Source organism: Ahaetulla prasina, chromosome 2 (genome assembly GCF_028640845.1).
Source record: "Ahaetulla prasina isolate Xishuangbanna chromosome 2, ASM2864084v1, whole genome shotgun sequence".
In the NCBI taxonomy this organism is placed as follows: domain Eukaryota; kingdom Metazoa; phylum Chordata; class Lepidosauria; order Squamata; family Colubridae; genus Ahaetulla; species Ahaetulla prasina.
This window is the reverse complement of record NC_080540.1, coordinates 46982087-47007239: the sequence shown is the minus strand read 5'-3', so window position 1 is coordinate 47007239 and position 25153 is coordinate 46982087. Positions and strand designations below refer to the sequence as shown.

At 38.4% G+C, this 25153-nt stretch overlaps 1 protein-coding gene across 7 annotated transcripts in view; it reads right to left on the bottom strand.

The window, feature by feature from the left end:
• CHL1 (cell adhesion molecule L1 like) overlaps window positions 1–25153 on the bottom strand; it is a 244699-nt gene that overhangs the window by 41186 nt on the left and 178360 nt on the right. For all 7 annotated transcript variants that reach the window (XM_058166233.1, XM_058166232.1, XM_058166235.1 and 4 more), the window contains 4 exons: window positions 10345–10476; window positions 7999–8145; window positions 3526–3637; window positions 1158–1309 (listed from right to left, as the gene is read on the bottom strand). In XM_058166233.1, coding sequence (XP_058022216.1) covers window positions 1158–1309; window positions 3526–3637; window positions 7999–8145; window positions 10345–10476 — 543 coding nt within the window. The remainder of the gene's footprint in view (window positions 1–1157; window positions 1310–3525; window positions 3638–7998; window positions 8146–10344; window positions 10477–25153) is intronic.

Sequence of the window (25153 nt, the reverse complement as noted above, 5' to 3'; positions counted from 1 at the left end):
GCTTATGCACCAAGATAAATTCCTTGTGTGTCCAATCACACTTTGCCAATAAAGAATTCTATTCTATTCTATTCTATTCTATTCTATTCTATTCTATTCTATTCTATTCTATTCTATTCTATTCTATTCTATTCTATTCTATGTATTTTGCTTCACCAAAATAAAAATTTTGCCTTTAACAAAATATTATTGGAGAACAGTACACACACTTCAAAATGTTTTTTACTATACATTGACACTTCCACATGGTAAGGTATGCACACAAATTAATCATCTTCGTCATTATAGAATAGAATAGAATTTTTTTATAGAATTTTATTGGCCAAGTGTGATTGGACACACAAGGAATTTGTCTTGGTGCATATGCTCTCAGTGTACATAAAAGAAAAGATACGTTCATCAAGGTACAACACCATTGATATGGTGTTATCACCATTGATATACAAAGGACACAGTTGATTAAAAAATTATAATGATAATAAAGAGTTGTTAATAAAGAACAAGTTATAACTCCATTCAACTTCAGCAAAACTCTTTCTCCCCTCTACTTTTTACAAGGGTACCCAAGGGGCTCCTTATAGTTATGATTCCTGGCCATCTTGATCATTTGAGACAGATTTGTAAATCAATAAATAAGAATGTTTGTAGCTCAGGGCTGAAATGAGAAGTCCTTGGTGCTCTCTGAGCTTGCTTGTTTCCTTGCAGACGTTTCATTACCCAAACTAGGTAACATCATCAGTGGCACTAGTACTGATGATGTTACCTAGTTTGGGTAATGAAACGTCTGCAAGAAAACAAGCAAGCTCAGAGAGATTCAACCTGGAAATAAGGAGAAATTTTCTGACAGCGAGAACAATCAACCAATGAAACAGCTTGCTTGCAAAAGTTGTGGGAGCTTCATCACTGGAAGCTTTCAAGCAGAGACTGAACTGCCATCTGTCAGAAATGGTGTAGAGTCTCCTGCTTAGGTGGGGGTTGGACTAGATGACCTACAAGGTTCCTTCCAACTCTGTCAATCCGTTAATCTGTTTCATCAGATGTGTAAATGGGAAAAAGCAATTCTTATTCTTGCCCTTAAAGCCAAGTGTAAGCATTTTATGGCATGCAATAAAATTAACTGAATCTTTAACTATTGTTTATGTTCCCATTTATATCACCTCTGACAGTGAGAGTAGCAGTGATGGCACGCTTCCCAACAGAATTTTTCACCAGGCAGGTATAAAATCCAGCATCTTCCTTCCGTGTTTCTCTAATCTCCAGAGTTCCATTTTGATCCACCTCAAGGAGCTGCATGCTGTCATCTTTAGTCCTAGCAAGGAATTTGCAATCAGATGTATGCATTTATTACTTATTAATAAACCTAATTTTTAAAATTTCCTTTAACAGTAAATCATCTGAGAGAGAGAGAAAAAAAATCCTGGAACAAGCCATGTTGGAAACAGAGCCTATTAAAAAAAAAAAAAAAAAACAGGCATAGGATTGAGAAATAATTCAACGGCACTAACCCAGAAGCAGTAAGACGGATTTCCAAGATCAAAAGTTTTCTGTGGTATCTTTTTCAAACTGTTTTATAGAAAAGTTATTTTCAATCCTGTTGTTACTGGCTAGAGGGAAGTAATGGCAAGCTAGTTTTAATTTGACAGCCGAAGGGGAAAAAAATAGCAAAACAAGGATATTGCATAGAATTAAGAATACACTTTCCTTCTCAGACACCTAAATTTTGTGCCATTCTAAAGAGGGATGGAGGGAAACCCAGGTAGAAGATATGAGGCTTTTCTTTATATATCTCATTGTTATCTTTCCTTTGCTCTCAGAGTGAAATAAAATTAGGGATACTTTTTTACCAAGCTTGAATAGAGGAGGTAATCAGTGGTGGGATTCAAATAATTTAACAACCAGTTCTTTGCTCTAATGACTGGCTGGGTGGGCATGGCTATGGTGGCCATGGCCAGGGCGTGTCACAGGCAGCACTCGGCCTCCTGAACCCCCATGGGAGCCAAAATGGGCTGCAGGGGATGGGCTGCATACCCCAATGCCCCGTTTTGGGCATAGAGGCCTCCCTGAAGCCTCCTAGGAAGCGAAAATGGGCCTAGGAAGCTTCCCTGAAGCCTCCTGGGAGTGAAAACAGGCCATGGAGGGGGCATTTACTCCTCTATAAAATACAGCTATCTCTATCTTTATATGCATCCTTCAAAAGGTACATAACTTTCCAAAGCTGAAGAAACAATACTAAGGGTAATTAGCATGGACAGCATGAAAGAGAGTGACTTTTGATTATTACAACTTTAACTCTGTTATGTACATAAAGGTGGAAAAATACAGATGGAAAGTAGGAAACAGGTGATTCCACTTTTATTCTGTACTGTTAAAGAAACTGTTTGGTAGATGGTTCTCTCATTTGTATCCAACGAAATCAACAGCAACATTACTCTCTGATCTGTAATTCAGGGAATATGGATAATAGCAATAGACTGGTATATACCATTTCCCCCAAAATAAGACATCCCCTGATAATAAGCTCAACCAGGCTTTTGAGTGCATGGGAATAAGGCCAAGCACTTATTTCAGGGTTCAAAAAAATATAAGACAGGGTCTTATTTTTGGGAAACATGGTCCTGCTGCACAGTACTTTACAGAACTCTCTGAATGGTTTACAGAGTCAGAATATTGCTCCCAACAATCTGGCTCCTCATTTTCCTGATCTCGTCAGGCTGAGTCAACCTTGAGCAGGTCAGGATAAAACTCCTGGCAGTGGGCAGAGTTAGCCTGTAATACTGCATTCTAACCACTGCGCAACCACAATTCCTATAAAATCAATTGCAATTGATAATATTGGTTTGATTGTTTAAAGTTGCTTCTGCAGTGTGCGTGTGTGTGTATGTGTAAGGGAAAAATAAGGAAATAGCTTGCAGATTGTAGAGATTTGGTAACTGACAATTGTTTGCTTACAGTTTCTGGAATGTTCTCTCTATGTAATGCACAAAAGTGATGGCTAGTGTTATAAGGCAAAAAAAGATGCAGAATGTGAGTGTTTAGAATTATTTGATCACAGAAATGGATAAAGAATGGTGAGACAATATGCAGAGGACAGACTAGTTTAACATTAGATATATCGTCAAACACATAAAGTTAAGTCTGTGACAAGTTTCTTTGCCAACTGAGGAAATTTGTAGGAAACTTTAAGGAGGATTGGAGTACTATGGTATCTTTTCAAAATTACATTGGAATTCATCTAATTTAATACTGACAAAGGAAACCCTCTGAGCAAATTGAGAGCTTATCATTTCATGGCTAACAATGCACAGCTTCATTAACACTGTCATGTTAACGCTTGGAATATTTAAAACAAAGGTAGCTTATGAGTATTCTGTAATCAGCAATTGTTATTGTACAGCTTTTTCTAAAGTGCACTTTTGTGGTGCAAAAATGCATTTTTTCTCCTGGCAATCAAATATAAATGGATTATAAGACATCAACAACAATTTATGACAAAAGAGCTTACCAAGGAAGTAAAATAAAGCTTACCAAGAAATATCTGGTGTGGGTATTGCAAAAAACTGACAAAACAAGTGACTTGAATAACCCATCACTGCCACATATTCTTCACCATCTGGAGTTAATATTTCTGGGGGAATATCTGAAAAAGAAAATGTAAATTAGCAAAGAAAGAATCCAGGTAGGACAACCAACAGTGATTAAAAAAAGAAGTAGCCTTAATCCTAGTGCAAATTTTGTGATTTTGAGCTACACTTATTTTATTTCTTTAAAAAAAATCTCCTTTTTTTACAATCGTAAACAATACAGATGGAATTTTATTAGAAAAGAGATGAAGCTGAACAGTCCTCATCTTTCAGACTGAAAGGTCTGGATGCTGTAGGAACTTTGGCAGTTTAAGGTATACTAAAGCTTTTCTGAGATTTAATACACTTGTTTGACTTTCCCAATTTCCATCTATATTTAGTAATTTGTTAACAAATTTCAGGGCCATAATCATAAGAGGAAGTTCTGATCCCAAAACAGAAGTTGCATCTTGGAACACTATTTAACTGTGATTTATACTATTGATTAGGATACAAACAAACAAACCATGAATTCAGAGATAGATTCACGCTACATCAAAATTACACTGTATTAATTGTAGCCCTTCCAGGTTTTGTTGGGCAGTGTTATAAGGAACTTTACCGATATGTCACCTTTGGTGGAAAAGTTGCTTTTGTTTTTGCTTTGCTTGATTTTCTATTTTCCATTTTTCCTAAGCACATAAAATGATATTCTTAGAAGCTAGGATTCTTATTGTAAAATGCTAGAAAATGAAAAATGTCTTTTAGTGGATCGATAGGATTTAAAATTGTGGAAACTTTTTGGTTGAAAAATTGGTTCAGCAATAATTAGCTTTTAAAACCTGACACTGAAGGATATCTTTTATTTCCATCTACCCTTTATTTCTCTCAGCTGTATGAATAGTGCTTTTCCTACTAGATTAGCATTATTTGTACAAATGACTTTGAAAAGTTTTGTTGGCTCACTATGATGACACATGGATCATTCTAATCTAAAAAAATGGATCGATTCTAACTACCATCCTAAATATAATGTATCCTAACACTGTCCCCCAGATCCTTAGTTACCTTGTTCTTAACAGATTAACAGAGTTGGAAGGGACCTTGTAGATCATCTAGTCCAGGGGTCAGCAACCTACAGCTCTTTCATCCCTCTGCTGCTGCTCCTTGTTGCTGGTCAGCTCCACAGTTGATAGGGCTTTTGGTTAGGACAGATAGAGGAAAAAGGACGCCACGCTAGGAGGAAACTCTACGGTGGGGAACTGGACTTCCGATTGGCTCCAGAACTGAACAGGGGGCTTCCGGTTAGGACCTTTGCAGTTCTTTGAGTGCTTAAGGTTGCTGATCCCTGATCTAGTCCAACCCCCACCCAAGCAGGAGACCCTACACCATTTCTGACAGGTGACAGTCCAGTCTCTTCTTGAAAGGTTCCAGTGATGAAGCTCCCACAACTTTTGAAGGCAAGCTATTCCACTGGTTGATTGCTTGCACTGTCAGAAAATTTATCCTTATTTTTAGGTTGAATCTCTCCTTGATCAGTTTCCATCCATTATTTTTTGTCTGGCCTTCGGGTGCCTTGGAAAACAGGTTGAACCCCTCCTCTCTGTGGCAGCCCCTCAAATATTGGAACATTGCTATCATGTCTCCCCGGTCCTTCTCTTCAGTAGACTAGCCATGCTCAGTTCCTGTAAACCCTTCTTTTAGCCTCCTTGTTAATTGATAATAATTAATATCATTACTTGCATACAAAGACAGATGTAATTAGATCCATGAAGTTCAGTGTTTTCCCCTGTGAGAGGCAGTAGCTCTCTTCAAACCAAAGTCTTTTCTGATCCTTGTGTATGGCAGGTATGGGCAAAAACCTAAACCTATTTGTTAAGTTCGGGAAGTAACGAGGCTGGAGACCAGGGTAGTGACAACAGCTCTTTAATATATGGTGAACCCAGCAACCAGGCTGGGGAAAAACCTCTCCTTATATACAGTTCTACCGGCGGCTTTAACCAATCAGCAACGTGCTTGTTTCCCGCCAAAACCATTTAAAGATACATTACACTCCTTCCCCCCCAGAAAACACTTTACCCATATTTACATTATATTTACATATTATTTTTCAACGTAATCACGCAAATAGACTGGGCGTCTCCTGACTCTTTCGGACCTGCGCAGTACATTCCCTGGGAGTGGGTCGAGCTGACCGGAGGGGCTGTTTGCTCCTCGCAGCTCTTTCTCTAGGCCATCCGGCCCTGGATTATTAGCAGAGTCGTCCCTGCTGTTTTCTACTGGAACCTGTGGGCGTCGCTGGACCTCCGGAATTTCAGCTAAGTCCTGCGAGTTCTCCGGGTTTGAGTCAGCCAGGCAGTCCTTGAAGACATCTTCGAACTCGTTCATGAGTGTGTCTTTTAGGTTAAAGTCACTTCTGTAGATGCCAGTCACTCCCATGCCCAATGCACGGAACCAGTCTAGTCCCAACAGACTTGGCAGTGTCCCTTCGACTATCGTGATGGGCAGGGTCTTCTTGTGTGGTCCGTACTCGATGCGGACGGAGGTGGTCCCTCGAACAGGGATGCGATTCCCTTGGTAGTCGTGCACTCGTAGCCGTTGTGTTTGCAGTTTGCGTTTGGCGATTCTCGGCAAAGCTTTTGCAAAAGTGTCCCAGGACATGATTGTGATCGCTGACCCGGTGTCCACTTCTAGTCGGCACGGCACTCCTTCGATTTTCGGTTTAGTGAAAATTTTCTTCTCGACGCGGGTTGCTGCACGGCCTATGATCACGGTCGTTCGATTTGAGTTCGCGCCCTTTTTGTTTTGACCAATCGCGGGTCGCCTTGCCGATCCCGCGCTCTGATTGGTTGGTTTGAATTTTCGGCGGGAAGGTTGGGGTGCTCGACAGACTTGAGCCAGGTGCCCCTTCTTCTCGCACCGCCGACATGTAGCGTCCTTGAACTTGCATCGTTGACGCTGGTGTTGCCCTCCGCAACTTCCGCATTCATCCCGGTCTTCTTTTCCCCTTCTCTCGGTGAGGCAAACTCCTTCCTCATCCTCGCCGTCTGACTCGGGCTGGATTTCTTCACTATGGACCGGGGTTGATTTCGCGCTTGTGCTCGCCGTTGGCGAGAGTGGCTTTTGCAGGGTTTCCGCCGCTTGGGTGGACATCTCATGAGCTCTGGCTTCGTCCAGAGCGTTTGCCAGCGTTAGATTGCTTTTTGATAGCAGCCGCCTCCGCAAACGCATGTCTCTGACCCCACGGATGAGTTGCTCTAACAGCTCCTCATCCAAGTCTCGGTACCCACAGTCCTTGGAGGCTTTTCGCAGGGCGGCCATGTAATCGCTGATGGATTCGCCCTCTTGCTGTCTGCGCTCCCCAAATTCAAAACGCCGTACGTATTTGGACGGTGTTGGCGCGAAATGGTTCTTCAATAGATTTTGCAGAGTTTGCCACGGTACCGATTGTACCGGTGTTGGCTCTGCCAGGGCTTCCGCAATGTCGATGACCTCAGGACCGCAGTGGCTCAGGAAATATGCCCTTTTGCGGTTGTCTGGAACTCCTTGCAGTTCGTTTGCTTCTAGGAAGCTTTCGAAACGGGTCATGTACGTTCCCCATTTCTCTCTGGCTGGGTCAAACGGTGCGGGCGGAGTGTAGCTGGACATCTCCACGTTTCTGCCCTGAGTTTGCTGGGTTCGGTTCTTCCGTGCGTTCAGCTCGTTCCTGGTGCTCTTAGCCCCGAAATCCCATCCTTCGTCGCCAGTGTTAAGTTCGGGAAGTAACGAGGCTGGAGACCAGGGTAGTGACAACAGCTCTTTAATATATGGTGAACCCAGCAACCAGGCTGGGGAAAAACCTCTCCTTATATACAGTTCTACCGGCGGCTTTAACCAATCAGCAACGTGCTTGTTTCCCGCCAAAACCATTTAAAGATACATTACACTATTATTCCCTGTAAAAATACCCGTATTTTTGGGAATATAAGACACACCTTTCCACCCCCCTAAAAAAGGTGAAAATTTAGGTGCGTTTTATACACTGAATGTAGCCCTGGCCACCCACTGGCCCCTACCCTTTGGCCTCTGCCTCGCAGCAATTTACCTCCTTGCAGCAAGCAGCAAGAAGAAACAGCCCATTTCAGCTTTGGCACAGTCTAATTAATACAAGTTGATTGGATCGGCCTCCCAACTCTCAGCTGTTTTGCTCTCAGCTGTTTTGCACAGGCCTCTGCTGCTTGCTGCAAGGAAGTAAATTGCTGGGAGCAGATTTTTTTTTTCTTGTGCTAATCAAACTATGCTGAAAACAAAAATAAAAGTAAAGCAGGCTGTTTGCTGCAATGAGACAAAATTGCTGGGAGGCAGAGGCAGATTTCTTTTTCTTGTTTTCCTCATCAAAAAAGGTAGGTGCTTCTTATACTCCAGAGCATCTTATATTCTGAAAAATACGTTAACTTACTGAGAACATCAATGTTTGCTGTGGCCAGGATAGTGCCATGCTTGTTGGTAGCCTCACACTGGTATACTGCAGTGTCACTCAGCTCCAAGTCAGTGATGCTGATCTCTCTTGTTGAAAAAACAGCTCTGCTGGATTTTATTTCATTATCTGTCAATAAGATAAGAAAATGTTACTTATAATAGGTAAAAGTAAAGATTCCCCTCGCACATACGTGCTAGTCATTCCCGATTCTAGGGGGCAGTGCTCATCTCCGTTTCAAAGCCGAAGAGCCAGCGCTGTCTGAAGACATCTCCATGGTCATGTGGTTGGCATGACTCAATGCCAAAGGTGCACGGAACACTGTTACCTTCCCACCAAAGATGGTCCCTATTTTTTCTACTTGCATTTTTTATGTGCTTTCGAACTGCTAGGTTGGCAGAAGCTGGGACAAGTAACAGGAGCTCACCCCGTTACACGGCAGCATTAGGGATTCGAACCGCTGAACAGCCAACCTTTTGATTGACAAGCATCTTAGCCTCTGGGCTATCGCGTCCCTATTACTTATAATAAGAGACTTCCAATTCTTCCCTAGCACTAATCTTTTCCTCTGGCAAACATTAGTCGTACAGAAAAGGTGAGGATGTGTAGAAAACATTCATTAATCTTTCTATTATGTGCTGCATTAAAACAAATTGAATTATGCAGATAACAACTAGTGTTAAACAATGACATCATGAACAAGACTTATTTTGCTTTAAGCTTAACATTTCTGGATGCATGATTTGTTTATAAGTTAGCTGTACCTATAAATACCATGCTGGTGACACATGGTTACTCTTTAAAGATTAAAACAAACTGCAGGTATCTATTTTCCTAGTAATATAGCATAATGACAAACTGTCTAAACTTGCTTTTGTTTTTGCTCTAGCGGTAAGTTATTCAGTATTAACTTTCAATTTCAAATCTAGTTAGAATGGAATAGAATAACAGAGCTGGAAGGGACGTTGGACGTTCTAGTCCAACATTTCAATTAGCTCAACCTATCTGAACTTGGAAGCTAAATATGACCAGCCTTGACTAATACCAAAATAGAAGCCCTCCAACGAGTAACAGGCATTATAAACTCCACTTGAAAGTATAAATATTCCCACAAAAAAAATTCAGGAAAGCCAAATGATCTTAACAACTGCATGATTCATGTAATAATTATAGTGATTCACTTAATAGCCAAGGCATAAAAAGTTTATAAAATGATGCCCAACTCATTTAACAACCCTCTTGCTTAGAACAGTAATTAAGTTCCCAATTGAGGTTGTAAATTGTGGACTACCTGTATTTCACTTTTTAATCTTGGAGTAGTCAGACATCTTCCATAGGGCAACAATTAATTCCTATGCTAAATACAATAATCCTCTTAATCAAGATTCTTAGAATTATGCAACCAGAGAGCTGGAAGTTACCTTTGAGGTTATCAACTCCATCCCTTGCTTATGGCAGTATGTAGTAGAGCATCTCTGACAAGGACCATTCAGTCTCTTTTGGAAGACCGCTGATGAAGGAGACTTCACCGGTTTATATGGTAGCCTTTTTTAGTAGTGTTTTCTTTGTATTATTGTTCTTTGTTTTGTTTATAGGGGAGTACAAAGATATGAATTTGGGGAGGGGTTAATAGATACATCTGATATTTTGAGAACATGCAATGGATACTCTAAGAAAATGGCTACTGTAGGACTGGTGAAATTGTTTCCTGACATCCTTTCTAGCACTCTAGGACATTTATTGTTACCCTTTGTCTTATTGTTCTTTTTCTAGGGAGATATGCTTATTTAAGAACAAATATTTCAAAATGGTTGTGCAAACTATTTTTTGAATGGCCATCTCCTTGATGGCTATTATGCAACAGCATTCATCTAAGCAAGCCCATCATGCCAAAAATTATGGGAATCCATAGCTGTAGTCAATGATTAGATGGAATTGGATTCTAAATTGCAGATCAGTTGGTATTATGTGCATTGTGGCTGAAGTGACATAGCTTATTATCTAGCTAATTATTATTATTATCTATTATCTAAGAATGAAAGGAATCCAGACAACTTTATCAAATAGTAAATCAATCACGATATCTCTATTACTGGGAAGTTCATAACTAAAACTGATTAAATTTAAGCACCCTCGTTGCGTTTCTTTCATACTAGCATTATTTAATTTGGTGGTGTTGGATTTTAAGAAACATATCCAATCCATAGGACCAATAACTAGGGATAATGGAAATTTAAATTTTATGCATTCGGAAGCATCACATTGGAAAAGGCCAGTTTATATAGCTGTTTACTATTATTGAACATTAGGTTTATATCCTATGCTTACCTTCAAGAGGAATGCCGTTCTTTTTCCATTTTATAGTTGGCTCAGGAAAGCCAATAGCTTCACAAAACAGTACAAAACTTCCACCAACATTGAAAACTCCACTTTTTGGTTTGCTTACCCAGGTGGGTGGCTCTGTTGAAAAAGTGATTGCCATTTTAGTCACTATTGGGACAACTACATAAATACATACCTGCACACCCTGATGCAACAATGTTGATATGGCGTGCTAACTGCACTTTTCCTTGAAGAAAGATAATCTAGCCATATGAATCAAGCTTTAATCATCTCTAGTAACACACTATAAATTAGACTATTGGAAACTAGAAAGAATGCAAAATGCAGGGGCTAGACTTTTGCACAACTGTACTTTATAGATTATTTTACTTTTTTCTTTCTTTCAGGGTTTGTTTGCCTATAGTTCAAAATGTTCATTTTGATCTATAAAGCTCTAGATAATTTGGAACCAGATTATTTGTTCCTATATTTTATAGCAAAATTGCTATTGAAGAACTCTAAAGGGAAATGAGCTGGTTTCTTTCTACTTTAGGCAAGTAGTAAAGAATTTCTGATATCATCAAAGAAAGTTTTATAGAAAGTTGTATACTTAATTTTTCATTTTCATTTTAAAAAATCTGTCTCACATTGCATTTGCTTGACACGGTTTGCTTTTATGTGTCCAGTTTCATGGTATTTTTAAAAATTATCTCTATATGTGTAACAGGTATAATGATAAATGTTATGTTTAATAACTAGATAAAACAAATAAAACATAATTTGAAAAAAGAGTCATAAATATATTTTTTTAAAACCAGAAACTGAGCTCTGTGCATATCTTAAATTGAAACAAATGAGATAATATGAAAAAAGCTAGAAATCTTGGCTGCAAATATTTAACTGAGAAAGAGCTAAAGCAAGAATAAATAGAAGAAAGAAAGAAAGAAAGAAAGAAAGAAAGAAAGAAAGAAAGAAAGAAAGAAAGAAAGAATAGCAGTTCCCAAACCATAATAAAATTAATCTAATCTAATCTAATCTAATCTAATCTAATCTAATCTAATCTACTCTACTCTACTCTACTCTACTCTACTCTACTCTACTCTACTCTACTCTACTCTACTCTGGCAACATTGTACTAAAATCTATCCTGCTTTCCTAATAGTTTTGCCAACCCCACCCACACCCCAAAAGAAAGATATGTTATATCTTCCAATTTCCCCAACTTCCAATTTCCCCAACTTCATGCTCATTTCCTCATTTTGTAACCTGTCTGGCATGGTTTTCTGTGAGGACTGATCAGAAAAAGTTTCATGGAGGGTTCCATGCAGCTCTCTGGTGAATTGAATGACAAAAAATGGTTGCACTTCATATAACAAAGGAAATGAAAAAGTGTATTATTATGATAATGTTATTTTTAGGGATTTTTTTTAAAAAAGGAATTATGTTATCAAACTGAATGAGAATATTTCAAAAACTGCAGAAGAAATGCTCAGCTTAGCTGAATTAACTAACTAACTAACCAGAGCATATAAAACATTTGCTAGGCCAATTCTTGAATACAGCTCGCATGTCTGGAACCCTCACCACATTTCTGACATCAATACAATTGAACGTGTCCAGAAATATTTTACAAGAAGAGTTCTCCACTCCTCTGAAAACAACAAAATACCTTATGCCACCACACTTGAAATCCTAGGCTTAGAAAACTTGGAACTCCGTCGCCTTCGACAAGACCTAAGTTTTACACACAGAATCATCTATTGCAATGTCCTTCCTGTTGAAGTCTACTTCAGCTTCAATCGCAATAATACAAGAGCAAACAATAGATTCAAACTTAATGTTAATCGCTTCAATCTTGATTGCAGAAAATATGACTTTTGTAACAGAGTTGTTAACACTTGGAACACACTACCTGACTCTGTGGTCTCTTCCCATAATCCCAAAAGCTTTAACCAAAATCTATCCACTGTTGACCTCACCCCATTCCTAAGAGGACTATAAGGGGTGTGCATAAGAGCACAAACGTGCCTACCGTTCCTGTCCTATTGTGTTTTTTTTCTTCTTATATATATATATGCTTATACTTCCTTATATTTCCTCATATATATGTTTATATACTATATAATCATTTTGTGTGATGCTTGTGTATAGTGTTGTGACAAAAATAAATAAATAAAAATAAATAAATAAAAAATTTGTCAGAGTAAAAGAGAAGCAGGGAAAAACAAAAGAAGCATCATACCGTGTGTGGCTATACTTCCACTAACCAGCAGATGGCACTCATGCAATTGGAGAAAAAAAACAGGCAACACCAAGTTCACCAATCGTTAAGTTTTGTTTAACTAGGCTATTTTTTATCCCCCTCTATAACAAACTCCTCTTCAGAACTTCACTAATTACACCATGTCTACAATTCATTGATAATTTTTCCAAGATTTCTATATAAACTGGAAAAGGAAAAGAGAAAGTCAGCCTCCAACAGCCGTTTGAGATTGCAAGTGCATAATCAAGTTCATAGACAGGAATTGTTCACTCTCTCAATTAGGGTAATAGCTACTATTGTCACCTTTTTACTAAAATTAGGATTTTCTGTAAGACTTTAAGATGAGACGTATTATTTCTATTAGTCTGTGATTTATCAGTGGATGAGGCATAAGATTAGAAACTGTGAGTTCTAGTTCTTCTTTAGTCATGAAAGCCAGCTGAGTGATTTTGGACCATTCACTTTCTCTCTCAACCCACTTCCCAGGTTTTTTTTTTTGTGGGGGGATAAATAAGAGGAGGAAGGAGTATTAGGTTTAGTCACTGCCTTGAGCTATCTGGTGAAACTCAAAAAATTAGAATATCGTGCAAAAGTTCATTTATTTCAGTAATGCAACTTAAAAGGTGAAACTAATATATGAGATAGACTCATTACATGCAAAGCGAGATAGTTCATGCCTTGATTTGTTATAATTTTGATGATTATGGCTGACAGCTCATGAAAACCCCAAATTCACAATCTCAGAAAATTAGATTATTACATAAAATCAATAAAATAAGGATTGTACATAGAAAAATATTGGACCTTTGAAAAGTGTAAGCATGCATATGTACTCAATACTTGGTTTGGGCTCCTTTTGCATAAATTACTGCCTCAATGTGGCATGGCATGGATGCTATCAGCCTGTGACACTGCTGAGGTGTTATGGAAGACCAGGATGCTTCAATAGCGGCCTTCAGCTCTTCTGCATTGTTCGGTCTCATGTCTCTCATCTTTCTCTTGGCAATGCCCCATAGATTCTCTATGGGGTTCAGTTCAGACAGTTTGCTGGCCAATCAAGCACAGTAATCCCATGGGCATTGAACCAGATTTTGGTACTTTTGGCAGTGTGGGCAGGTGCCAAGTCCTGCTGGAAAATGAAGTCTCCATAAAGTTTGTCTGCGGAAGGAAGCATGAAGTGCTCCAAAATCTCCTGGTAGACGGCTGCATTGACCCTGGACTTAATGAAGCACAGTGGACCAACACCAGCAGATGACATGGCTCCCCAAATCAACACAGACTGTGGAAACTTCACACTGGACTTCAAGCAGTTTGCAGTGTGTGCCTCTCCATTCTTCCTCCAGACTCTGGGTCTTTGGTTTCCAAATGAGATGCAAAAGTTGCTCTCATCAGAAAAGAGGACTTTGGACCACTGAGCAACAGACAAGTTCTTTCTTTCTTTAGCCCAGGTAAGACGCTTCTGACGTCATTTGTTGTTCAGGAGCAGCTTGACAAGAGGAATATGACATTTGAAGCCCATGTCCAGGATCCGTCTGTGTGTGGTGGCTCTTGAAGCACTGACTCCAGCCTCAGTCCACTCCTTGTAAAAGTCCCCAGTACTTTTGAATGGCCTTTTCCTGACAATCCTCTCCAGGCTGTGGTCATCCCTGCTGCTTGTGTACCTTTTTCTTTCACACTTTTCCCTTCCACATGACTTTCTATTAATGTGCTTTGATACAGCACTTTGGGAACATCCAACTTCTTTTGCAATTACCTTTTGAGGCTTTCCCTCCTTATGGAGGGTGTCAATGATGGTTTTCTGCACAACTGTCAGGTCAGCAGTCTTTCCCACGATTGTGATTCCTACTGAACCAGACTGGGAGACCATTTAAAGGCTCAGGAACCCTTTGCAGGTGTTAAGGCTTAATTAGCTGATTAGAGTGGAACACTTTGAGACTAGAATATTGAACCTTTTCACAATATTCTAATTTTCTGAGATTGTGAATTTGGGGTTTTCATGAGCTGTCAGCCATAATCATCAAAATTATGACAAATCAAGGCATGAACTATCTCGCTTTGCATGTAATGAGTTTATCTCATATATTAGTTTCACCTTTTAACTTGCATTACTGAAATAAATGAACTTTTGCACGATATTCTAATTTTTTGAGTTTCGCCTGTAGATAAAAGTGAAAACCACTCATGCATTAATCATGAAATCTCCAGAACATAAAGCCTACAAACTTGAAATTTGCCATGTATATTCCTCTTGGCTTTTAGGTGTTCACTAAGAAAGGATTTTTCAAAATGACCATCAGAGCGTTAGTATTTCCTATATTATTATAACATGCTCTGATGCTAATTAGTTAGACGTTCTACTCCCCCTCCCAACTTGAAAATAACTCTGGAGAGAATGAGATAGCATAGGACAGGCTTCTGTGGGACAAGACTCATGGAGAGAAGAAGCTAGAAAGCCTGAGGGAGAGAAGGGGATAGAATAGGAAACGTTTCTGGGGGGAAGGCTGAGGGAGAGAAGGGGAGAAGAGAAACGCTTAGAGAAATTTTCAGAGAATTAGAGATGTTTTCAGAAAGCAACAGAATAGAAGACCTTATCTACAAACCCAGCAGGTTTCTTTGGTAGAAGAGCAAATATAATTTTTAGGATGAATGATTAGAAACACTAGAAAAATATTGCCAATACAATAAAGTAAGTAACCTAAGGTGAATTTGAGTTTGCTTCCATAAATGATTTGTTAAAGAAATATTTGCTGGAATAAATTTTAAATCAAAGATCTCCTCTTTTAATGGCTTATATAGAATTAGGATCTTATGAGTTGGCATCCTGCATCTCTCTTACAGACAGCTGTTACAAATAAGCCAGTTTGACAAAATCAGAAATGAAGTGGTGATAAGACGCTTCGGAAAGCAAAGGGAAATAAAAACCATTAAAAAGTTAAAGTTAGAATATTTTGGAGATGTGATGCGACACCCGGAAAAATATGGCATACTTCATTTAATCCACCAGGGAAAGATTGAAGGCAAACGAGGTCCAGGCAGAAGAAGAACATCATGGCTTCAAAATCTAAAGGACTGACTGGTTTGGACAAAACTCAACAGCACTTTTTTGTGCGGCTATTAATGAAAACAGGATCGCTAACACGATCGCCAATGTCCGATGACAGATATGGCACAAGAAGAAAAAGAATATCTACTTTCAGAATTCTTAGGTAGTATGTAGTATGACAGATAGCATGACAGAGAATTCTCTTTTTAAATATTGGGTTAATTATTAATTATCCCAGGAAGCTCACCAGCATGTGCTTTGGAATAATTTAATATTGGTCATTTCTTTATACCCCTTAAAAATGGCTTAAATAAAATGCATCTCAAGAAACAATTCAAAGTCTACCTTGTTCTAAACCTCTGGTCTTGGTACATGCACTAAATAATTCACATTAAATTTGTCTTGCATATTTTCATAAAGTGCTGGAAAGATACAGGGTACAAGGTTGTCTATTTTAATAGAAGAAATATTTTAGAACAACAGTAACCCAATATAACATGCATGACGATCTGTCCTTGGACTATTTTACCTTTTCAAATTTTTAAACATGATAGTGAGAGAGGCTGAATTGACAGTTCAAATTGATTATGGAAATAATTGCCTGGGAAAATCACTATTGCATATATTTGTGGCTATTTCATGCATTACATTTTCAGGGTGAAGAATTCAGACATATTATGTGCACACTAAAAAAGACGGGGAAAGTATAGGGTGTCACTCTATGACTAGATGATGGAACGAATCAAGTCTCCTTTAGGTGAACTAGATAGTAATTCTGTATTTATAAATACACAAAGTAACCTTGCAAAGTACAATATAACTTAACAGAAGTTTAAATGATTTAGGTGTACAGAAATATGGGTACTAAGCAGTGATAAAGACGGAGCTGAAAATAAAATTAGGGGAAATATTAGAACGTACATTTTTTATTGAATAAACAAAATAATAGATAGAAAGATTAAAGGTTTATAGATGCTAGGCATTTTTTTGTTGTTGTTTAAATAATATTATGAGGATTACCTGAATTTCATAAATGTGATAAAGATTACCAATATTGTTACTGCAATTTGGATTAATATGAATAGAAAAAATAAAAATAATAGATAGAAAGATAGGTTTTATAGGTTTTAGGCATTTCTTTTCATGTTTGTTTAAACAATATAATGATTACTCAAATTTGATAAATGTGATAGAGATTATTAATATTGTTTTTGTGATTTGGATTAATATGAATGATACCCAGAATCAACTCTGTTCACACACAATATGGATGTATATTTAATATATATATATATATATAAATATATATATTTGTTTTCTGAGGTTTTCGCAGGTGTTTGTATGTAGGTCTTTGGTTATTCGGGTTTTCTCCTGCATAAAATTGGAAGTGTCTTGGCGACGTTCAGCTTCGTGCTTCTGAGAGCCTGAAGATGACGAATGAGACTTCGTCGAAACGTCGCCAAGACACTTCCAATTTTACGCGGGAGAAAACCCGAATAACCAAAGACCTACACACACACACACACACACACACACACACACATATATATATATAAAAAAAGAGGGAGCTGAAAAAAGCTATCAGTTTAGAGACATATCTTCTTTAGAACATTTCTGCTTGCAGTGTAATTTTTACCATGCTCACAGATGATCAAAATTAGGAGGGGGCTGTCATTGTGAAGTCTGAATTGGTTGTTTTCTTTCAGATGTTTCTTTACGTAGTTGCTCATTTGTGCTAGAAGGGAATGGGATTTATTCTCTGTTTTTATATGAGTGGCATTCAGAAGTAAACAGAGAGCAAACCCCACTTACTTTCTAATGCTGATGATATTATCTACTGTGTTTCCCCAAAAATAAGACCGTCTTACATTTTTTTTTTAAACCCTGAAATAAGCGCTTGGCCTTATTGCCATGTGCTCAAAAGCCCGATTGGGTTTATTATCAGGGGATGTCTTATTTTGGGGAAAACAGGGTAATTGGATAACAAAGCATCTGCAAGAAAACTCCAAGCTCAGAGAACATCAAGGATTCCGCAGTTCAACTCTGAACTACTGATATTTTCTTCTATCAGGTTGTTTGAACTTGAACGAGTTTCTTGAACAAGAAAAATAGCACACTTTTCTGAAAGTCAGAATAAACTCGGTGCAAAGATAAATCTAATTTGAAAGAATTTTCTCAAAGAAGACAGTGATCGTGGTCAAACGAGGGCAAGTTTATCCTTCTCAGTTTCATACCGATAAATTATATGCTCGGATAAAGTCAGAAGAGAAAAACACACGAAATAATTTTTCTTGAAAGTTGCTGGATATATATGCCCACCTGTTACTTATCTCATTCTTTTTAAATATTCCATTCACGTTATTAACTTCCTGATTTAATCTTGTAAAGCAGTGGAAAGCTAAAATGCATCTTTAATTTGATTGCTTATGTTTAAAAGTGTGTCCTTTTTTTTTCTGGGTGTAAAATTAGCAACAAAGAACTTTTGAAAAACTCTACAGCACAGAACAAATTGAATGACATCTTAATCACTTAGCTGTCACACTAATGATAAGGTGATTACAAAATGAGGAAAAAAAATGGCCCAACCTGTCAGAAATCACACCATGGGGAGCTGAAGAGAAATGCAGGCTGAAATAGGTAAGGAAATGGTGAGCGAATACCCAGCTGCTTTGATTATGTGGCTCTCGAAGTGCTAAAGGAACAAGTGGATATGATCTAAATATAAATATTGACTAAATATAATTTTTAGTCAATCTGAGAACTTCTGAAGGGCAAGAGACGTATCAAAATAATGGAGAACAGTTAACATTATTCCATTTGTTAAAAACCAGAGTAGAGGGAGAACCCAGGAAACTGCAGATCAACCAGCTTGAAATCAGCACTTGGGAAAATCCTGTAAAGGATAATAATTTAACAGTGGATTTGTGGAACAGTGGAACAGTGAACCACTTAGAAAGGAAGTGAAAAGCCAGCATGGGATTGTTAAAAATAGTCATGCCAGACAAACTTACATCTTTTTTTTTATTTTTCAAAAAAGAGAATACATTAATAGACCAAGGGAATTTTGTGAATATACTGCATTTCAATTTCTATGGATGTATTCTATTGATCATAGCCTCTTTATTGATATAATGGAATAATGTGGGATGGTTGGTCCCGATTCTCAGTTGGTTGAGCAACTTTACCAGGTTCTGGTTCAACTTCAATCTTAATAGATCTGTGTCTAGATTGGGGCTGTCAAACTCACAGCCTGCGGGCCAAATGTGTCATACATTGGCCACACCCACGACCGGTTTAGCAAAGGGGGAAAAAATCATGATATGTCATGTGACACCACCGTGATGATGCGACTTTGACACCCCTGGTCTAGATAGAGGGAGGCATGCAGAGCCCCCTTAGTTCTCTGTCCTGGTCCATTGCTTTTCAACATTTCTATAAATGATGTAGATGAGGAGATAAAAGGAGTGCTGATCAAATTTGCATATGATGCAGAACTGGGAAGGATTGTTAACACTTCAGAAGAACACTTCAGGTTAGAAGCTTGATAGATATGAAAATTTGTGCCTATACGCAAATATGTGATACTACGGTGGGAAATTTAAGGTTCTATTGTGGTCCGCTGGCAGCCTGTGGAGCTGGCAGCAGAGTTGGACAATGAGGAGGCTGGGAAGGAATATGAGCCAAACCTGGAGTCTAGGGAAGGCTCAGATGAGGGCTCTGTATTGGGAGGCAGAGATGGGGCCAGGGCCATCTGGGAGTTATATGCTGACTCTGGACCCTCCAGAGTCTGACATCAGTGAGGCAGAGGAACAGGGGGAGCCTGTTTCCAGTACGCGCATGCACAGAGGTACCAGAAGGCAAGAACAGTTAAGACAAAAGGGGCAACCTGAGAGTAAGGCTTAGAGATGATTGGCCCCTCTCATAAGACATAAAGGAGGAGGAAAAGGACATGAGCCTTTGCAGAAAGCAAATTTGTTCGTTCTTGTTGATTTAAACTCTGAAGCTCCGTTTTAACTTTGTGCTGCGTTTGGCCTTGCAAACGTCTTTGGCAGCATTTCAAGGGAGATAAAGGTGGGCGCTTATCAGACTTATCCCGAAAGACTGTGGCAGACTTCTGTTGGACTATTCACAAACTGCCTGGGACTCATTATGGGCTGTGAATGAATATAATTCATAGCCGTTGAAATAAAAAGTGGGTTTTTGGGACTAAGCGTGTGAGTGTTACAGTCTCAGGAAGCTTTGGTCACAACAGGTTCAGCATTTAGAAAAACTGGAGGCACCAATACAAAATAGGACATCTGATTCAGTAACTCCTGGGCCCCAGATAGACCTCAGATTACATTATAGTTTTCCTCCTGCTTTTGCCAATAAGCTATTTTATATTATTGCACTTGTAAAAATTTTGATTATTTTATTTTGGATGTTGGGATGTTTGCAGATTATTGGATTTGCTGCTGGAATTTTCATTCCTTTGCAGTACTAATCATGGACTGAGCTAGCTCGTTAACAATTGTTCCACCTACTTTATTCTGTACTCCATGCCTTCAAACTCTTAGTGTCTAGTTTGTTAATGAGTTTCAGAAAACCATTGGGCGCATGATCAGAAATAGTCATGATATGCTGCTACCGGTAGTGGGGTTCAAATAATTTAACAACCGGTTTGCCCAGGGTCAGGTTGGTTGTTGTGGGAGGTGTCGCCCATCCCCATCCTCCAGCTTCACCACACATGTGGGACGACCCTCCTGTGATGGCCAATGTGACCTGGGTGAACCGGCACAAGGGAAGGAGGAACAGCAGGGACAATAAAGAGGGAAAGCAGCCTTTTCCTTCTCTTGCACTAGCCGCTCCATTGCCCATTTCTCCATTGGAGCGCAGCACAGTGCCTAGTGCTAGAGCCAGAGATAGCGGGTATGTGTGTGTGTGTAATTTAACAACTGGTTTGACTGAACCAGTGTGAACCAGATGAATCCCACCATTGGCTGTTAGTCTGACAATTTGAAGGTGGCAAAGCACACTTTTCCAAACATCAAACTAACCTTGTCTATCCCACCACCATTAGAGGGCGCAATTGGCGGTGGCTTTCCTGTTGGGAGGTGTTGATTAATGGAAAGATAAATTAAATTGGAAGAAATTGCTTTCTTCAAATTTCCTCATGTTAAAATAGCAAGGACAGCTTGTGTCAGCAGCCTGATCTTTTTTCCCCCCCAGCAGAATAGGGCTCAACAATCAGGGCAGAAAATTTTATGTTGGCATACTTTCTTGCTAGCTCAAGGACTGTTCGGTAGCAATTCAATGCAGCCATCTGGCTATGCTTCTCAGTCTGATTCTTTGAAGAAGCGCAATTCCTTTGGAATAGTTCAGAATGAAAAGTGCTAATGAATGTCAAAAATTATTTTCTTCTTTCTGTTCCCTAATATGTGGGTATTCTAAATTAAAACTGTTGGACCTATTGAAACATGCATGTACACACACACACACACACACACACACACACACAAATACACACACACACACAGAGAGAGAGAGAGAGAGAGAGGGAGAGAAAGAGTGATAGGTTACAGATTCACAATATTAGATAGATAGGGTAAAATTTAAATTTTACCTAGAAGGCATTTTTCCTTTTAAATTCTTTTACCTAGACTGCTTTCCTCCACCTAGGACACACATAATGGTTAAAGTTAAGTAATCCTTTGGAAATTTAATTAGCAGTACAAATGAGAAAGATCCTTTCACCATTCCCCTTTTACCTTCCCTCCCTTCCTTATTATAGCCTTCCAGGCATTTTCACTTTCTAAAGTAATATTACTTCGCATTCAGAGGAATTAAGTATAGGAAATAATCCTTGCACTCTCGGATTAAAAAAAAGCCCACAATTATCTTCAAAGGCTATAGTTTAAATAGCATTAGCAAAAGTTGTGGGGAAACTGAAAATGGTAAAACAGAATAGAAATGTTATCGATTAGTCATTTGACCATATCAAATGTGCAGGTAGTCTTTGACTTAGGACCACAATTGAGCCCAACAATTATGTTGCCGAGTGAGAAATTTGTTAAGTGAGTTTTGCCCAATTTTACGACTTTTCTTGCCACATTTGTTAAAGTGAATCCCTGCAGTTGTTAAATTAGGAACACCGCCGCTAAGTGAATCTTGCTTTCCCATTGACTTTGCTTGTCAGAAGGTCGCAAAAGGGAATCACAGGACCCTGGGACATTGCAACTGTCATAAATATGAACCAGTAGTCAAGCATCCAAATGTCAATTGCGTGACCATGGGGATGCTGCAAGAGTCGTATGTGTGAACAATGGTCATAAATCAGTTTTTTCAGGACCGTTGTAACTTTGAATGGTCACTAAAGGAACTCTTGTAAATCGAGGACTACCCATAGAAGCTAGTAGAAATATACAACTAAATGAAAAGAAAACAATAGAACATGTTCATAGTAACTCATCAGCTCTATAATTAACACCATTCTGATCTAAATATTCTTTCCTCTTTGAAATGGCCTTTGATAGAAAAAGCATGATCTTACTAGTAATACACAGGGTTCCGGTCCCCCCCCCCCACATAAACAGTAAGACAGTTTTTCCCAGGTGCCCCAGTATGTGTTAGTTTTAAAATGAGAATATAAGTGATGGAAAGTAAATATCTCTGTCATCAATCCTTATCTGAAAGCATAGTTAAGCATTTTCTATCTTCAAATTATTCTCTAATCTTCCTGTGCCAGAGGAAGCAAATCCCAGAGAAGGGATTTGTCAAATCTGTCAAATTTCAAGTTTATTTTCATTTTTGCCCTGTTCCTTAATACATCCATATCTATTTGCAGGGAAAAAGTTAGGAAAGTATTGAAGGAATTGCTCTCTGTTTCCAGGTAAAGGTTCCCCTCGCACGTATGTGCTAATCGTTCCCGACTCTAGGGGGCGGTGCTCATCTTCGTTTCAAAGCCAAAGAGCCAGCGCTGCCCAAAGACATCTCCGTGGTCATGTGGCCGGCATGACAAAATGCCAAAGACACACGGAATGCTGTTACCTTCCCACGAAAAGTGGTCCCTATTTTTCTACTTGCATTTTTTACGTGCTTTCAAACTGCTAGGTTGGCAGAAGCTGGGACAAGTAATGGGACCTCACCCCGTTACATGGCACTAGGGATTCAAACTGCTGAACTGCCGACCTTTCTATCGACAAGCTCAGTGTCTTAACCACTGAGCCACCGCATCCCTCCCGTTTCTAAGATACCTATAGTGAATTAGATAAATTTCCAGTTGAAATTTTCTGTTTACATTCCTAGAAATTCCTAATCTCCAGTATAGACATTTTCCTCTTCCTACTACCAAAAGAAAGCAGGATAGAGTAAAAAGAACAGTGAACATCTATGCAGCCAGTTGTTTCTGAACTGACTTATATTTTATCTAGGGCTATATCCTTAGAGGAGAATAGCAAGAACATTCAAACTTGTTTATAATTTGACTGAGGTCCAATGGAGTCAATTATAGCCTATAAAGTCGACAACGTGAAATACTTCCACCAAACGAGCACTAGCTCTTAGGTTATGAGAGAAAGGGATGGCGATGTCACCTCTGATTAATGGCACTGACATTTTGAAGTCCATTAATGTATGAAATGGAAAGGAGTTGGACATTGTGGGGGTTGGGAAGGAAAAGGTTGCTTAGAAAACTTCTGAGAATAACTAGAAATCTTGTCAGTCACACCAGACTGACAAGATTTAGCAGATTTGATTGCTCATGATATTGCCCTATTCTGGCATTATGGAAATGCAGATGTACATACATCTGCTGTATCCTATTTAATAGAGCAATGGTTTTTGATTGAATTTGGAACCATAATTCTAATGCAGCTTAATTACACTGATTTCTTTAGCCATTTGATAAATTTTGCAGCTCTTGCATTTACTTTGAACGCTTTACATTTTCAGTACGTTTTCATATAACTTCTTCTAAGATTATTAAAATAGACAACTATTATAGAGATATTTTAAGCAACTGGAATTATATCTAGTAGCAATCTGAATTATAGAGACATTTTCATACCCTATAAAGCATCTCTAATTTTCTTGGGCAGATACATGCCTGCCCAAATACACACGCACACATACTAAGGAGGAGCTATACCTTATGATGTCCAATGAACAAGCATAAGTAATTTTATTGTACCTGTGCTTAAAATGTGGCCTTTTTAAATAAGAAGAAACGTACTTGAAAAGCTTTTTCTTTTTTAATCTATAAATTCCCTCTAGTACCGAGAGGGTAAGAGAAGAAGGCTTATATATCACAACCAAACAAGAAACATGTTTATTTTAATGTTTTGCTCATTTTTCTTAAGTCAAACAGTTGATTATGTCAAGAAAAACTAAGCTGTATCTCTAATTATTATGGCAAATTTGCACAAAATGCCAGCTGCATAATGGCTGCAAATGGGTGTAAAAAACATCCTCAGTGGCCAGCCATAAACTTCACAAGCTGGAACAAATAATGACAAAGTGCAGGTGCTTAATCATTCTTATGCCTGCTACTTTATCTGTCCCTACTCCCTATCTCCAAAAGCTGTATTTTCAGCATGCTGACTCTAACTGGGTTCACACATTACACTGAACCATTGCTTTTCTTTGTTTGGACATATTGTGCTAACTTAGACAAAGTGTTTTAGGATGATGTACCTACCCTGGCAATTGACTTATTCAGTGCTATGTAGCACTATTTCCATTTAATGAACCTTGTATAATATATTTTAAATGTGACTGACAACTGTCTATTCACAACCGTCTATTCAGGCATAACAACCCAGAGTTACTTATGTGAGATGGACCATGTAGAATAAATAAATAAATAAATAAATAAATAAATAAATAAATAAATAAATAAATAAATAAATAAATAAATGAAAATATGTCCAGTTTACCATTTTGCACATATAGAATTATTTAAAATATGGATGCATAGAGTCCCATTCATATTCAACAGAAGTTTAGCTTTATCAGATGCTTATTACCCCATTACATTGAATGTAACATTGGGGGAAGCCAAGGCTTTCTTGATTAATGTGTGAACAGTGTTGGTCATTGAAGAGAGAAAGAATTAGAATTAGAAAACCCTACAATACAGTAGTGGCCAAAATATTTCACTCCATGGAAAGATGCTATAAGGCCGTAATTCATGCTAAAGGTTACCCAACTAAGTATTAACTGACATAGTGATAATTTTTGCATATCTCATTTTTTCTATGGTGATAATTTTTGTGTATCTCATTTTTTCTACATGTTTCACTTTTCTTCTTTATAATGTAACTGCTATTCTAATAGCAAATCCATCATAAAAGTTATTGCATTACATTCTTGATTAAATTATCTTTCCATGGATATATAATTTTATGGTACTACTCAGTGGTGGGATTCAAGTAATTTAACAACCAGTTCTCTGCCCTAATGATTTCTTCCAACAACCAGTTTGCCAAACTGTTCAGACAGTTAACAACCGGTTCTCCCGAAGTGGTGCGAAC